Source organism: Poecilia reticulata, chromosome 7 (genome assembly GCF_904066995.2).
Source record: "Poecilia reticulata chromosome 7, P_reticulata-male-v2, whole genome shotgun sequence".
NCBI classification, from domain to species: domain Eukaryota; kingdom Metazoa; phylum Chordata; class Actinopteri; order Cyprinodontiformes; family Poeciliidae; genus Poecilia; species Poecilia reticulata.
Window position 1 is genome coordinate 31,533,561 of NC_088836.1, and position 15,419 is coordinate 31,548,979.

General features: G+C 37.3%; 1 protein-coding gene across 2 annotated transcripts in view; it reads left to right on the forward strand.

The window, feature by feature from the left end:
* LOC103461922 (cryptochrome-1-like) overlaps positions 1–15,072 on the forward strand; it is a 37,275-nt gene extending 22,203 nt beyond the window's left edge. The window contains exons 10-15 of one of the 2 annotated variants that reach the window (XM_081609327.1): positions 1,183–1,385; positions 2,516–2,620; positions 2,708–2,860; positions 4,019–4,102; positions 4,427–4,554; positions 10,440–15,072. In XM_081609327.1, the coding sequence (XP_081465453.1) occupies positions 1,183–1,385; positions 2,516–2,620; positions 2,708–2,860; positions 4,019–4,102; positions 4,427–4,554; positions 10,440–10,448 (682 nt within the window). In that variant the 3' untranslated portion in view covers positions 10,449–15,072. The remainder of the gene's footprint in view (positions 1–1,182; positions 1,386–2,515; positions 2,621–2,707; positions 2,861–4,018; positions 4,103–4,426; positions 4,555–10,439) is intronic. The other variant, XM_081609328.1, reaches the window with a different exon arrangement.
* Positions 15,073–15,419: the final 347 nt, after the last annotated feature.

Genomic DNA, 15,419 nt, shown 5'->3' on the forward strand with positions numbered 1-15,419 from the left:
CCGCCCACCAGGTGACATCCGCACGTTTCCAGTTAACAGCAGTCGCCCACTGGTACCAACTCAGCGATTTATCGCCACTTCAGACAAAAAAAATTTGGTATGAGGCTTTTTAAGAGATTGGTAATCGGTGATCGGCCAGGAAACTGCAATCAGTGCACCTCTAAAGCACATTCCTCAGAAACGTGTAGACATGGCAGATGGATAAATCTGAGTTTAAACCCCAAAGGAATCAAGCAAACTTTTATCTTCAGCGAGAAAACAGTTTTCTTTTTTTTCTTTTTTTTGATGGCAGAATTTTCCCAGCATACACCTGCTCCGGTCGGGGTGGGCAGCGGCCAGGGGGGGGGGTCAATGCTCTCTGCTTTCTAACCGCGTGTTACTGTAGACGTCTCCTAGCATCTTCTACTCAATCGGCAGTGGTCTTTCTCTCTCTCTCTCGAGTGATGGTGCGATCTCCGTAGCGAGCGGAGCGTCGTCCGTCACGTGCGTGCGTGTCGGCCCACTGGGCCGGACCACACCAGCCCCCACCCCTCTCTGCGCACTCGCCCCCCCTCCTTCTGTCCTGTCAGTCTCCCCTCCTGGGAATAGGTAAGGTTGGACCGAGTCCAGTAGGTAGGTGGCCTCTCTTTGTCACACTGAGCGACTCCTGGCAGCTCAGTTGTGAGAAGTTGATTTTTTTTTTGGTTTCATCTCTTGGAGGATTATACTTTTCCTATTGTCAGTGGTGTGGCTGTTGTCACGGTAACTTACAGTAAACGTGCTCAGGACCACAGCCCCTCGTTTTCCATCAGGTTTGGAGCTTTAGTTCTCTCTCTGCACTGTCATCGTATCTCACTGCAGTGCCAGAAATGCTCAAAAATGAGTTTCACAATGGAAGGAAAAAGATTTCCTGCTTGAGCTCTCGTACCGTAGCATTACTGCGCAGTGTTGTGGTTGTACCTCACATTTTGTAGCAGCTATTTTCCATAGAGCCTGTAAGCATGGTGGCCAGCCTGCTCCCATTAATTAGAACACAATGATGGGCGGCAACATAAAACACAAATTTTCTGATGAGTAGAAAACTGTATTCATACATTTTCACAGCTATAAAACGTAAATTAAAACACATGTTTGTTAACTATTAAGTAAGATTCTTCCCATTTGGCAAAAGCAAGAGCATCTAATGTCGTCTTGTGCTTCCAGGCGATACTTACCTGTCCTCCGAGGTTTCCCCGCAAAGTTCATCTACGACCCCTGGAACGCCCCCGAGTCCGTTCAGGCGGCAGCCAAGTGCATCATCGGAGTCCATTACCCGAAACCCATGGTGCACCACGCGGAGGCCAGCCGGCTCAACATCGAGAGGATGAAGCAGATCTACCAGCAGCTGAGCCGATACAGAGGCCTGGGTGAGGAAATGAAGTCAAGGCGTTGCTGTCATCGTAAAAACTAAATCAAAAAAGCATCACACACAACAAATAGCACAATATCTTTCACATGCAGATACAAGAACCCAGATTTGTACGGATGTTTTTAGGGGGAAAAAGCCCTGAAAAATTCAAGATGGCGGCCACATTTATTGCAAATTAACTAACACTTTTAGTAACGTATCACTTAATTCAACCTACTGATCATTTTCAAACGGTTGTCATGTAAAATCAATTTTAGAACTAAAATCACCATTTATGAATGTCAAATCCTACATATTTTGAACCACAGAAATCTTTTGTTTTTCTTGATCTTGTTTTCTTTTTCTGGTAGACATTTTTCAAAATGGCCGCCATGTTTGTAATGGAGAATATATGCTTGCTCTAAAATTGGCTGGCAGTAGCTTTTTGGCTAGCTGTGATGAGCACAGCTAGCCAAAAAGCTACAGGACTCTTAGCTCTGCTAAAAAAGTTAGCGGAAGATAACGCTAACCATTATGTACAGCCATCTTAAAGTATCTCACACAACAAACTGTACAATATCCTTTACATACAAGAACTTAATTTGGTACAAATTCTGGGGGGGAGAACCCCTGAAAAATTAAAGATGGCCGCCGTCGTGGTTGTATAGGAACATTTATTTTTGCATTAAAAGTGCCAATGTTTACCACAGAGGAATCCTTGTAGTGTCTAATCGACTTAATTAAATCCATACAAATCATATTTACTGATCATTTTTAGATTTTTTAAGATGCAACAAGAATCTAATATTAAACACATAAAAATAATTAGCGGGCGCTAACGCTAACCATGGTACAAAAAGTATCACCCACAACAAATAACACGATGTTCTGGTATATGGAGAAATGTGTGGATCGGATATTACCAGAAATGCTTGTTTGTAAATTTTGATATGTTAGTTCATCTCAGTTTAATATAAAAATGAAAAACATGGGAATATTTTTGTGTTTTATGTAATTGTGTTATAATTTTCACGCTTTAATAGTTGCCCAATAATTCAACACACACAGATATTCTCCAAAAAAACTAAACTTTTTGAAATATTTCCTAAATATTCCAGATAATCAGGAATGTGTGTTTATGTTGTCCAGGTCTATTAGCTTCTGTCCCGTCCACAAACGGGAACGGAAACGGAGGAATGATGGCCTACTCTCCTGGAGAGCAGCAGTCAGGGACCAACAACAACAATTCACATTGTAAGAGATCAAGGAACAAAACATAACTTGTGCAGAGTTTTTATCTCTGATTAGGGTCCATCTGACGACATTTTCCTCTTATTTTAGTGCCTGGAGTGTCGGGAAGCTCGGTGACCACCGGGAACGGCAGCATTTTATTTAACTTTGGCAACGAAGAACAGACGGGGCCCAGCAGCGTTGGACAACAGCAACAGCAGCGACTTCACACACTGCCACAGAACCAACATCAGCAGCAACATGGTAAGAACACTTCTGACATTAATGTTTCTTCGTAAATATCACAGTTTATCCTTTATTTGTCTGAATGAAGGACTAAAGGTGGCAGAAAATGTGGCAGCTTGCTGAAAATTTCCCAAAATACAGCAGAAAAAATGTGCTGAATTCTGATAAAAGCAAACATTTTGGCAGAAGGTTTGTCTGATACAAAACAATGCAACACAAAACCCGCTGTGAGGCATGGAGGTGGCAGCATTATGATAAGGAGGGGAGTGTGAGTCCAAATCATCAAAACGAGATTTCACCAGAGGAAAAATCAGAGAAACCTACAGATCTAAATAACTGAAGTAAACTGGATCAGATATTCTATAAATCAAGATCTGGGAGGTAGAAACGCACCGATCCACTTTTGGTATCGGCCGAAACTGGAAAAACAGCTGAAGTGAGTTAAAAAGTTTCTCTTTTTAAACACAGACAGTAAATTATACATTTGAAAACTGCAGCACATTTAAACAGCTTCACAAGGTCAAACATGTAGAAACAACTAAATGCACTGACATGTTCAGTCAGTGCATTTAGGAGTAAAACAGCCCGTGAAAAATAAATGATAAAGATGGTCAAACACGTAAAGTACAAACTTTCCTTAAAACGGTTCAGAAAGTGAAATTGTTTCTGTGCAGCTTTTATTTAACCAAACGTGTCTCACTGAGGTCAAAACTCTTTTTCAAGAAATGCCTGGCCAAATTAATAATAAATAATAACAACACATAGAATTAGACTGAATAGATCTGCCCTTAGGGATTATCGCCATCTAGAATTTATTTCAGTATCGGGACCGATTCAGATATTGATATCGGATCGGTGCAGCTCTACTTCTAGCTAGGAAGAAAGGATTGAATCATAAAGTGTTTAAAAGTTTCAGGTGCAAACCTTTTCAAGAATATCTGTTATTTATATCGATAAATAATAGATATTTTGCCTCCTGACAGATTTGTTGGGTTTTTCTGTTAATTTGTGCAGAAGCCACATTTATGGGGGAAAAGTGTCTTTTCATTACACAAGCCTGGATTTTGATGATTGTTTTCACCTTTTATGTCCTAATCTAGATTATTTCTGAATTTATACATCAAAATGAATCAACTTCATGTTGTGAATTAAGCACAAACTGTGTTGTGTCTCCAGCAGGATACCACTCAGTGCCAGACGCCAGCCAGAACATCACCAGCAGCCGACTCTATCATGAGTTTGCTGTGCCTCAACACCCAGGTGAGAGCAGATGCCATTTTCTTCATGTAATAATCAAAAATAAGAAGAAAAACTCATTATTATTCCAATGCAAGTACTCATCTCTGCCACAAGGGGGCGATGCATTTACAGTAGCAGCTTGTTCCTGCGTGTTTTCTGTGTGTTCATGCTTCAACACGCCAAATTTGAATGAGTGGGTCAGTAAAAGGCCTCCGTAGAACCTAATGACTCACTGATCAGCTGTTGAAACTATTTGAAACCTGGAGCTGCTGAAACTCCTGTCTCTGTTTACTCCAGTTCATTCCTCTCATGTCCGTTTCTCTGCTTGCCCTCGGCGACTTTCAGGCCTCCTGCTGCACACCAAGGGCAGCGGCATCACCGGAAAACGAGAGCGCGAGTCAGAACGGGAAGGGTCCGGGGAAGAGGAGCCGGCGTCCTGCTCTGTCAACAAAATGCAGAGACAGAGTGCAGAGGTCAGCCCTCAAAGTGCTGAAGAACTCGGCACTTCTTTTCCTTCAAAATACGAGAAACATCTGCAGGCTGCAATTAATGCATCTAAAATTAAGGCCTTAAAATGTCTTAAAGTCATTTAATAAAAGTAAGTCAGGGGTGCAATTCAAAAATGATCCAAATTTGACCCACTGATGCAGATGGAGACTTTTAATTTGTAATTTTCTTACAAAATAAAATGTAAAGTGTTTATCTTTATATAACTGAGCTTTAGCAAAAGGTGAAATCCTCATGTTTAGTCAGACACTTTTGCACCCAAATCAGCTTTTATTTAATTTATTGAACTTGGCTAAATGTAGCAAGGGGGAAAAAATTTTATAAAATAAATGTGTTCAATCGACCTCAAAAGAAACTGAAAACTAGATGTTTTTCTTTTAATACAGCAAACGTGCAAAACCTACGATGACGTGTTAAGGCCATTGTAGATTAGGAAGAAAAAAAAAGTAGCAAATTTACACCAATGAAACTGAGATCAATCCCAGAAATTTTCTACAAAAATTTGTGAATTTCTGAGTTTCAAATGTTGAAAAAATGTTGAAACTCAGAAAAATTCCAAAAAATCAAAAATTTTAAAATGTTTTTCTAGAACATTTATTTATTTATTTATTTATTTATTTATTTAGTTAGTTCTTCAGTGGAGTTTTACTTTTTTTTTGTCTACAATGCCATAACACACAATCATAAAAATCCCTAAAAAAAAGTTTTGGAACTACAATAAATATCCATTCTGAAAAACATTATTTGGCTACTTTTAGGTTATTTGGGGTTTTTGGACACCCCTGAAATAAGCAGATTCTCATTTTAGTGATTCTTGACACGACGATTTAATCGTGTATTTTTCTTTATCAGGACGTTTCTACCATTTAAAGGTTTGCGTTGCATCAGACGCCTCCACTGCCTGTGACTCACTTTTAACAAGGAATGAACTGGAATTGATTCAGACTTTGACTTTCGTTTTTATGAAGGAACCTGCAGTTAATTCTTTCCTGTACCGTGTTATTGACACAAAATAATTCACATAAACGTCACCTCAAGGCACTTCAGGAGAAAACTGAAAATAAATGGGCTGGTGTGACGTAAACAGAAACCATTTTCAACCAGGAAAAACTTTTTCTGATTGAAAGATGATTAGTTTTCTCAGATACCCAAGCAGTCATTCATAATTTACGTGCTTGTGGCTGGTTTTGTAATTTAGACTTCTTTTAAAACAGGTTCAGGTCTCCTTTTTATGTCATCAGATTTTCCTCGCAAAGGTTGCAAGTTTGGCTGCTGCTAAATTATTTTTAGTAATTGATCATTCTGACGAGTAATCGATTAGTCACATTTAAAAATTTGCCACATTCTCCAGGATTCTCATTTTGCCTCTTGCACCTTTTTATACAATGTTAGTGATAAAAGATGCAAACGCACTAATAACTAAATTTAAGTAAGAAAACATTTTAATCCCTTGAATGCATCAACAACTTTTAGTGAACATTTAATCATTTGTAGCAAATAAAGCATGTGCAGCTAAAAAATAAATTATAACATCAGCATGTGAAAAACTCAGGCCTTTAACATGAATAGTGTACGGCTAATATTTATATTTATATAATATAAGAACATTATATAAATGATTGAATCGGAAAAGAAACTTTATAGGAGATTATTTTGCAGAGGTTGAACCAAGTGAAGGTAAAACTTAAACTTGAGGAGTTTTCTGTGTATTTATATATTAATTAGTGCTTTGAGTGTGTTGTTCTTTCAGCAAATGGCATTTTGAGTCATTGACGATGATTATTTTTAATAATCAATTGATCATGATTAATTGATTAATCATTTCAGTCCTTGTTGAGAGCCTGGATTTCAATAGGAAATACAGGATCAACTTTTCAATTTGTCAAAAACTGAGTAATTGTGCAAAAGCTGTAAACTAAATTCATATGGGGATATAATGATGCCAAATGTCGCTCTTTGATGCAGTTAAAGGTTTTGTCCTGCCGCTCTGTGTGGAGCAGACAGATGAACTTTTGTCCTCACCCAGCCTTGTTTGTTTGCATTATTTTAACGTTTTTAGCATTATGTAAAGCATGTTTTAGTTCTGACTGGACATATTTGATCAGGTTCTGGAGGGAAAACTCTTTGCCTGGAGACATTTCCTGACTCATAAAAATTAACTCTTCTTAAAGTTTTATTTACATTTTTGGCTCATTTGCTGAGGCACATGCAGCCCATGTGGAAATTTCATTTAGCTTAGTGATTACATAGAATATATGTTGTAGTTGTCCTGTCTATGTATATATTAGAAACAAAACACAAATCTGGTTTATAACAGAGTTACAACTTTATTTTGCTTTTGAATTGTAATTCAAGACAGTGAAAAATAGCTTTATTTGCAGGAAAACAGCAATTTCTATGAACCAACTTTTAACTATTTCTATGGTAAAACTGAATTCAAAGAGTTTGATCATAATTTTACTTTTAAAAAATCAAAATTTCTAAATATTTTGCAGCACATTTTAGGAAAACACAATGAAACCTATGTTATGTTTTCTTTTTTTAAACCGACACATGATCATTTACAGCCTTTTTTAATAACAATTTCAGTAGATTTTCCATAAATATTGTCTGAATTATGATTTAGTGCTAAACACATTTACTGATTTCTGAACATTTTTATCCAACAAAAATAAGAAATTGACGACACTTTATCTCAGATCTGTTTATGTTTCGTGGGAAACTAAATATCTGAATATATTTAATAAATTATAAATGTTATCAACTTGCTGTATATGTCAGAGTTAAACATAACCTTTGGAAAAGGCCCTGCGACTGTGAATGTTTTTTTTTGTTTTGTTTTTTTTATCCTTTGCATAACCATCAGTGAGCCAAAGGCACAACAAATAGTGACTGTTTGTATGATGTGAACTTTCCTCTCCCACTTCAAAGCAAATATATTCCATTATTTGCAGTGTGTTCGCAGCGCAGAGTCGTCATCTATGCAAATGTCAGACCTGTCATGAAGCTGCTCACAATAAAAAATACAAAGCAGATGTTTGTATGCAGGAGCTCCAGTATGGAAAACAATGATTCACATAATGGGCGAAAGCCGTGGAAGTGGGAGTGCAGGAAAAAAGTCATTTCGAAAATGAAAGATAAGATAAGATAAGATAAATCTTTATTGTCATTGTCACAAGAACAACGAAATTTAAAAATTGCCGTAAGTCAGTGCATATGCTAAAAAAAAAGAAAACTTGTGTCACACTTTACATATACTGTAAGAAATACATAACAAGTAGGTGATAAAATAAAACTAATAAATAAGAATCACCACATTCTCACACACATCATTCATAATGATTAATGGTTATTTGATTGCATTTAGTTTTGTTATTGCTGTAGGATAAAAACTGTCTCTGAATCGGTTGGTTCTTGTTCTGATTGCTCTGTATCGTCTGCCTGAAGGCATCAGTGTAAACAGAGAATATCCGGGGTGAGAAGTGTCCTTTGATGGTAAAACCATGAAGATTATGTAATGTCCGGTTTGGAGGACAAATCAGTTTGTATTTACATTTCAGCTAAAACAAAAATACCTACAGTCTTCTCCATAATCGGTGCTAAAACCTTTTTTTAGCTATAAAAAGTTTATTTTTTTTGTTCATCTCTTGAGTTGAACACCAAATGTGTGAAAAAGGAATGCCTCCTTGCCATCACCCTAATCTTTAAGCACCCACAGATTCTCTATCAGATTTAAATCGCATTTAGAGCATTAACATTACGTCCAGTCAGAAACATTAAATTAAAGGATTACTGTTAATCGAACTGCAAAAGCACATCACCAACTACTTTTGTTCTAGTTCCTAGTGCAAAGGCAGACTCTGCAGTCAGACTGCAAAAGAGGAAGAGTGTTGTTGGTCTCCAGATAGCAGGTTAGCTGCTTATTAACCAGACTGGACTGGAGAAACTGAGCCTGGAGTAGCTGAGTCTGTATCTATAGTGATATATTTACTGCACTGCAGGAATTCACAGGTTTCTAGAGTCAGATCAAACAGATATGGGATACATTTGGACCCAAACTATTCAGATTTACACTCCAAAAACACAAAACATTACCAGTTAATTTTGGTCTAGTTCCCAGTTCAACGTCTTAGTGCACTTAGAAATAAGATAAAAGTAACTTTTCAACAAGAAATATGAGCTTGTTTTAAGCCAATAACGTCTTAAAAGTGATGAAAAAGTATTATTATTATTTCACTTACAACAAAACATTTTACTCATATTATTGGTAAAATAATCTGCCAATAAAATTAGAACTTTTTCATCAATATTAATGTAAAACAAGCACCTATATTTTGCTGACTTTTTAGTTTGTTTTGTCTTATTTGTATCCTTGCTTGTATTGCAGCACTTTCAGTGTTAAATGATTTAAAATATGTCATCAATAAAGAGAAATAGGTTGGATTTGTGGTCGATTAACATCCTAATCAGCAGATTTACCAATGATCTTTTAGGAGAAACGCCTGACATCCAGTTTATTTGTGTAGAACATTTAACCAATTATTAAACGAGCAATAAACATTACATTTTGTCAAACGCAAAATCTATTGATCAGCGTTTCAGTAATGATTAATCAAAAGCAACTCTAAACTCGTGGGGTTTTAGCTTTGATAACTTTGTCCCCCAAATGGGCAATTTGCTTTCCAGTCAGCTGGACAATTACAGATAAATACATAACATAAAGAAAAAACCAATAATGAAAATACACCACAGCATCCATATGGAACAATAATTTACCACCACAGACGTTTAGGCTTTGAGGTCGACACTCGCCTACATGAACATTTATACCTCCTCTGGAGTTTTTCTGTTTTCTGGAAGTTTGTCCTAGATTTGTGGTGCATAGAAGCTGAATGCTGCTTCTCCTTGCGTGGCTCTGGTTCTGGATGTAGAGCAGACCAGAACCAGAACCTGGCAGGTCTGAAAGGCTGATCCAGCAGCAGCAGCAGATTTTTAATGTGTTTTGGTGCCAAGCAGTGGTTTATAAACTTACAGAAGTATATAGTCTACTCCCAGAGAGCCAGTGGAAGGACTTTGAAAACATGCGTCTTTGGACATGTACAACGTTTTCCGGTCTTAATTAGATCCAATCCTATTGCTATGCTAGCAGTTCTTATCCGTATATATCCTGATGACACCATTTTGTTCGCATCTAGTCCAACTTGAACTGCTGCCTTCTCTAAGCTTCACTTTCTTTTAAATCCAAAGGCATTTACATCTCTGTCTTTACAAATCACCTTTCGCTCAACGCACAACCTTCCTAGCTTAGACTACAGTGGCCTTATCCACAGAAACGCCTCCACAACTTTCCCCGTAAACCGGATGTCTTCTGCTTTACTGCAGTCCAATTTGTCCCGGGTTCTTTCTTCTCCATGGTAATCAGTTACCAACTGAGCACCACCCCATTTGGAGCAGGTTACAAGTTAATTGTTGAAAAACTGATGGGCTGTTAAGCTGATTATTAATTTGGTGTGGAAGTAGTGAATCAGCGTCTTTCTCTGAATGAGAGACATGGTTGCCTCAGTAACAAAATATTTGAGTGATTGTTTGGGACATCTGAAGACAAACTGGACCAAAAGTCCAGACGTTACCATTTCTGAAAAGCCGTGTCAAACAAGTAAATGTCAGCAAACTTCAATTAATCAAAGCTTTATTAAAAGGCTGAACTGGAACTCCTGTTCGTGTGAGTTTTTATTTATTAAACAGGGTCATTTACAGTGTTCCTTCTTGAATATAACCCAAGAACTAAATAATTGTTCTTTTTTTAAAGCAGTGTTTAATATCTCCATGTCGTCTCTGGTCTCTCCTGCAGACATCTTAGGCCTGGTGGAGACGAGGCGGCTTGAAAACACGTCAGCATCGCCGTCCGGTCGGATGTTTGGGGAACCGTCGCCTCCTGAGCTCCATCCGGACACGACGACCTGCCCGTCGATCTCAACGCACCAAAACTGTGTGTCTTTGTTTTGTTTTTCAAAACTCCCAGAGGTATAAACACAAAGGTGAAAATGGGATGATTTGTTTAATCCAACGACAAAATTTGTTTGTTTTTTTTAAAGTTAATTGGTTCTTTCAGGTGGGACAGCATGAAAAGAATGTGCAAAACGCCTCAAACCTACGTCTTGGTTAAAATGTTTGCAAAAAAAATAAGTTTAATTAACAAGAAAAGTAAAAAAAATCACTTGATTGTCTTAAAACTGCTGCCACCAGCCAATATAAACTGTACTGATACTGAATTGCAGCTATAATTGTGGTAATAGATTTTATTTTTTCCCCTCTTACAGTAAAACTACCTAAGACACTAAATCCGACCCATCAGTTTTACATCTTCACAGCAAAATAATGCAGTTTTTATATTTGTTTTATGCACCGGAGCAAAAAATTGTGTATTTTATTTAATGAAAATGTGGACAGATTTCATTATTCTGAGGTTTTTCTTTCCTTGAATCAATAAAAGTAACTCAAAGTGTCGTTTTGACAGTGACAACCAGCCAGGTACTTTCAGGGACTTTATAGAAATAATCCAAGTACTTTCTCAGTTCACCTGTTGCTAGTTTGTGTGTAAATACAGTTTCCATTCATTTGAGGTCCAACTGGTCGTGTTTTTGTTTTGTTTTGTTAAGTCTGCCGCTGCCTGCTGGGGTGTAGGAGGTTGTTTGTTGGCAGCTAGTGACTGAAGGTTTATTTTGTTTGGAGGTTTTACGACACAAAGCACAGGAATCTAATTACACAATGTGTAACAAAGCACCTCAGACCAGCTCCATTCTCCATCTTGGATTGTTTTTACAGTGCGTTACTACAGATGACTTTGAAGATTGCTTTTAACTTGGTTGTTTATGCTGTAAAAAAAGAAAAACTGTCGTTCCTTTACTTTTATTTTTTTATTTATTCTCATAGACGTCATGGTGAGTCCACCCACATCACAAACAATAACTATAATGGATACACTGATACACTGATAATGGATTATTTCAAAGCACTTTAAAAAGCTATTCAAATTAAAAACCTGGCAGCCATTTTAATTATACCTCTAATCAGTTCTCCTTTTCACCATATTATCCTCACATCTGTCTTCATGTTGCCACTTTCTCCAAATCTCTCCTCATAGCAGCTGTAAACTTTCTTTTTCTCCTGCAGCTGTCTCTTGCATCACCTCTGAAACTCTTTCCCTCCACTTCCCCCACCTGCACTCACCGTTCACCAGCTTTGAATCCTCCAGCAGCCTGTTAAAACTCATCCTTTTTTTGTCCCTCTCCTCTCGTCTTCCTCCCATTCGGGCAGATTAATTTTGCCCTGGTGCCACTGGATTTCATTCTCCTTCCTCCTGTTTTCTGAACTCTCCCAAAAAAATCACAATATCATCGGCAAACGCCACAATGTCATACTATTAATATATAAAAATGCACGTCCTCGTCTGTTTTTAGTTTGCTTTCACTGATTTATGTGAGGTTACCAGTGGTGTGGAAAACTATTTTATCTGAAATCTCACCCAACAGTCAACAAAATACATCAGAACCTTCTGCAAACCTTCACTGTATATTCCTGCAGATATTTCTGCAGGAATATGCAGAGATATCTGAATATTCCTGCAGAGAATATGCAGGAATATTCTACATATTCCTGCATATTCTCAACACATCCATTGCCTGCTTCATCTCCCTGACTTTCATTCTTCTTCCTCCTGTTTTCTGGACTCCCCCCAAAAAATTACAACATCATCTGCAAACATAATCATCATATTGAGAATATACAGAAACGTAATTGGGTTCATCTAATTTTTTTGTTTATTTACAGTGATTTACATTAACTTAAAAGTAACGTGGTGAAACACTTTTATCACCTGAAATCACTGTAAATGGAGACCAAAATACATAATGGCTGTCAAACGTCACTTTTCATATCTCTGCCATCCTTCATGTCTGAAATTCTTTAACTAAATTCTTAAACTCTTCCATTTTCTGTGTCTCTGCTCCCATTCATTCAAACACATTAATTCTGTTTGCTTTCGCTGATTTATTATTTTTCACCTGCTTTCTGGACTCTTACAAAAAAACAAATATCATCTGCAAATGTGATAATCATGATGCTGGGAACACACAGGCACCTTGGGAATTCTCTGTTTCCTTACATGTGATCTTACTGGTGACATGGGGAAAATGTTTGCGTCATCTGAAATCAACAAACCGACATAAAACTGAGGTCAGACGACCTGCGACTCGAGTTTCTACAAGTCAAAAAATGCTTGAAGCTGCAGATTAAAGTCAAATTCGATAGGACGTTTCTGTACTTACATTTTCCACAGATCGGTCGACATTGTCCTACAGTTAACATCCTGCTCTCACTTTTGTTTTTGATGTGAAACTATTTTAGGGTTAAATTAGAGTTTATTGCATTTTAGACTTTTTAGCTGTTTAAATAAACAGTTGAATTGTCACTGGTCCTGTTTTCGTAGCGCCGTTCTGAGGAACCTTAGAATAAATCAAACCCTGTCTGTGGTTCATGTGGTTCAGTTGAATATTATCGCCCTGCACTCTGATTTTACCACATTGCAGATTTTCTTTCTTCTATTCTTATTGTTTGTGGTGTGGACGCCCACTAATGGCAGAAAAATGAGTCACAGCTTCTCCACCTTTTGCTTTTTGTTTGTTTTGAAGGAAAGTGTTTGGACTCGGCTGTAAATATTAATCAGCTTTAATCTTTGCTGTCCCAGTTAATCAGACACATGCAGTCTGTTCTGTTTGACCATCTGCATATTTAACATTATTATTCACAAACCCATTGTCTCTGTGGTTTTTCCACCTCTAGGTAATGTTGTTACAGTGTCGGTGATTTAATGTTTCAAAGATTTTTATTTAAACTTACACGACCAAATATGCAATAAAAATTAAGAATTTTATTGAGTCAGTAACATTTTCACCTTTTTGTTTCTCCCTCCAAAATCTCAATTTGTTTAAAAATAACAACTTCAGAGGATTTCGACTTTACAGTTATAAATCAGTCAATCAGAGACGAGCAGTCTCTTCACAGAAATTGCTACTTTTTTTTAAAGATTTGATATAAAACTAAAAACTCGATGAACAAAAAGATTGAAGCAGTAAGCTGAGCTAAAATAAAATAAGTGACTGCGTTTAAATGAGCTTAATTCTGTCAGAAAAGCAGAAACCGACATTCCTTAGAATAAACCAAACGCCGTCTCTGAAGGATTTCTACTACCAGAGAAGAAGTTCAACCACATATGAACACATGGCTGCTTGTCACATTGTGGAACTGAGAATCGTCCAGAATTGTACAAAACTGTTCATTTAAAACATAAAGGCAGAAAATTGTTGTTAAACTTTAGAAAGATGCAGCTGGTCTCATTCAGGTTCTGCATTCGCCATCATTTATTTACGTCTGTTGTTGTAAACAGAAAATGTACCCAACCCATTCTCTGTGAAAGATACCTCTCAATTATAGAAATCCAAACCTATTCACTGTAATCTATAAACAAAACACGAAGGTTTTAAGAATTAAATCTCACTGGAAACATGAAGCTGAGTGGAGAACACGAGCGTCTGGAGAACAAGTTCGGTTTGCGTGCAGCAACATTCAAAATGCATATTATATTACTAACTCTGATGACAACTCTAGTACGTCAGCCCCCATTATTCTGGCAAATGTGCAATGCCCCCTATGACATTTTAAGTTTTCAACCCACACACGTGACTGTAAGCATCTTGGATTACATCACATGATGCCTCCCACACAACTTCAAAGTAAAGAAATAAATGCAGAAAGTTGCATTTTTGTCATGTTTAGACAGGAGAAAACGGATCATGTCCCAACCTGACACCCATACCGGTTTTGTTTAGCACAAAATATGGGACTAATAAAAGCAAAAGAGTCAAGTTACTTTGGATTGGCTCTGTTCAAATAAACCGTGCTCTCCTGGCTCTGAACTGAACCGGATCTGAACCAAAAGCACCAACCAACGTTTGCACATTCCAGGCATCCTGATAAAAACTTAAACGTTTCATTGATGGGTGAAGTGAAGCGTTTGTTGCAGCCAAAGTCTTCATGATGAAGCTCTGGTGGCTCGTGTCTGTACAGTTCTTGATATTTGTTCATCTGTGATCATTCAGGAGTAACATAGAGGGGGGGGGTGTAAAGATGTAGTGTTTCTGTATTATAATTCTGTATGTCCTCAAAAGGATTTAAACATTATTAGGTTTTTGTAGTTTTTATCACAATAGTGAAAGCAAGTTGAACCAAGTTTTTATTCCTGATTTTATTTCCCATTATTATTATTAATGTTGTCTTTTTGTTCCTTTCTGTGACATGAAGGTGAAAAATGCACCTTCTGTCATCTCTGTAAGTACTTTGTTCTCTCTGTTTCTCCTTGTACCGTGAAAGGCTTTTTCTGTGCTTGATCGACTTCATGATGGGGAATTAAAACTGCTACAACTTGACGCTGTCCTCCATGTTTTGTGTTTTATTTGCATCGATGCAGGTAATCTCATCTGAAACTGAGACTGAAGCCTCGTTACTTTCCTACGGAGTTCATCAAAGACAAACGAACCAAACTTATCTTGAACATGACTCGTCTCACACCAGAGTAAACCGAGTTTCAGGTTACGGTGGAACCTGCTCTGTTTTTAAATACAATTTTGCTCATATTGCAAAAAAAAGTTATATTTTGGTGTTTGTAATGTGAGGCACAAATCTGAAAAGTAGCAGCAAGCAGGAAAGATACTGTAGATGTCATTATTTTTAAAAATGTCCATTTTCATTACAAACCCAAAAACCAAACAATTAA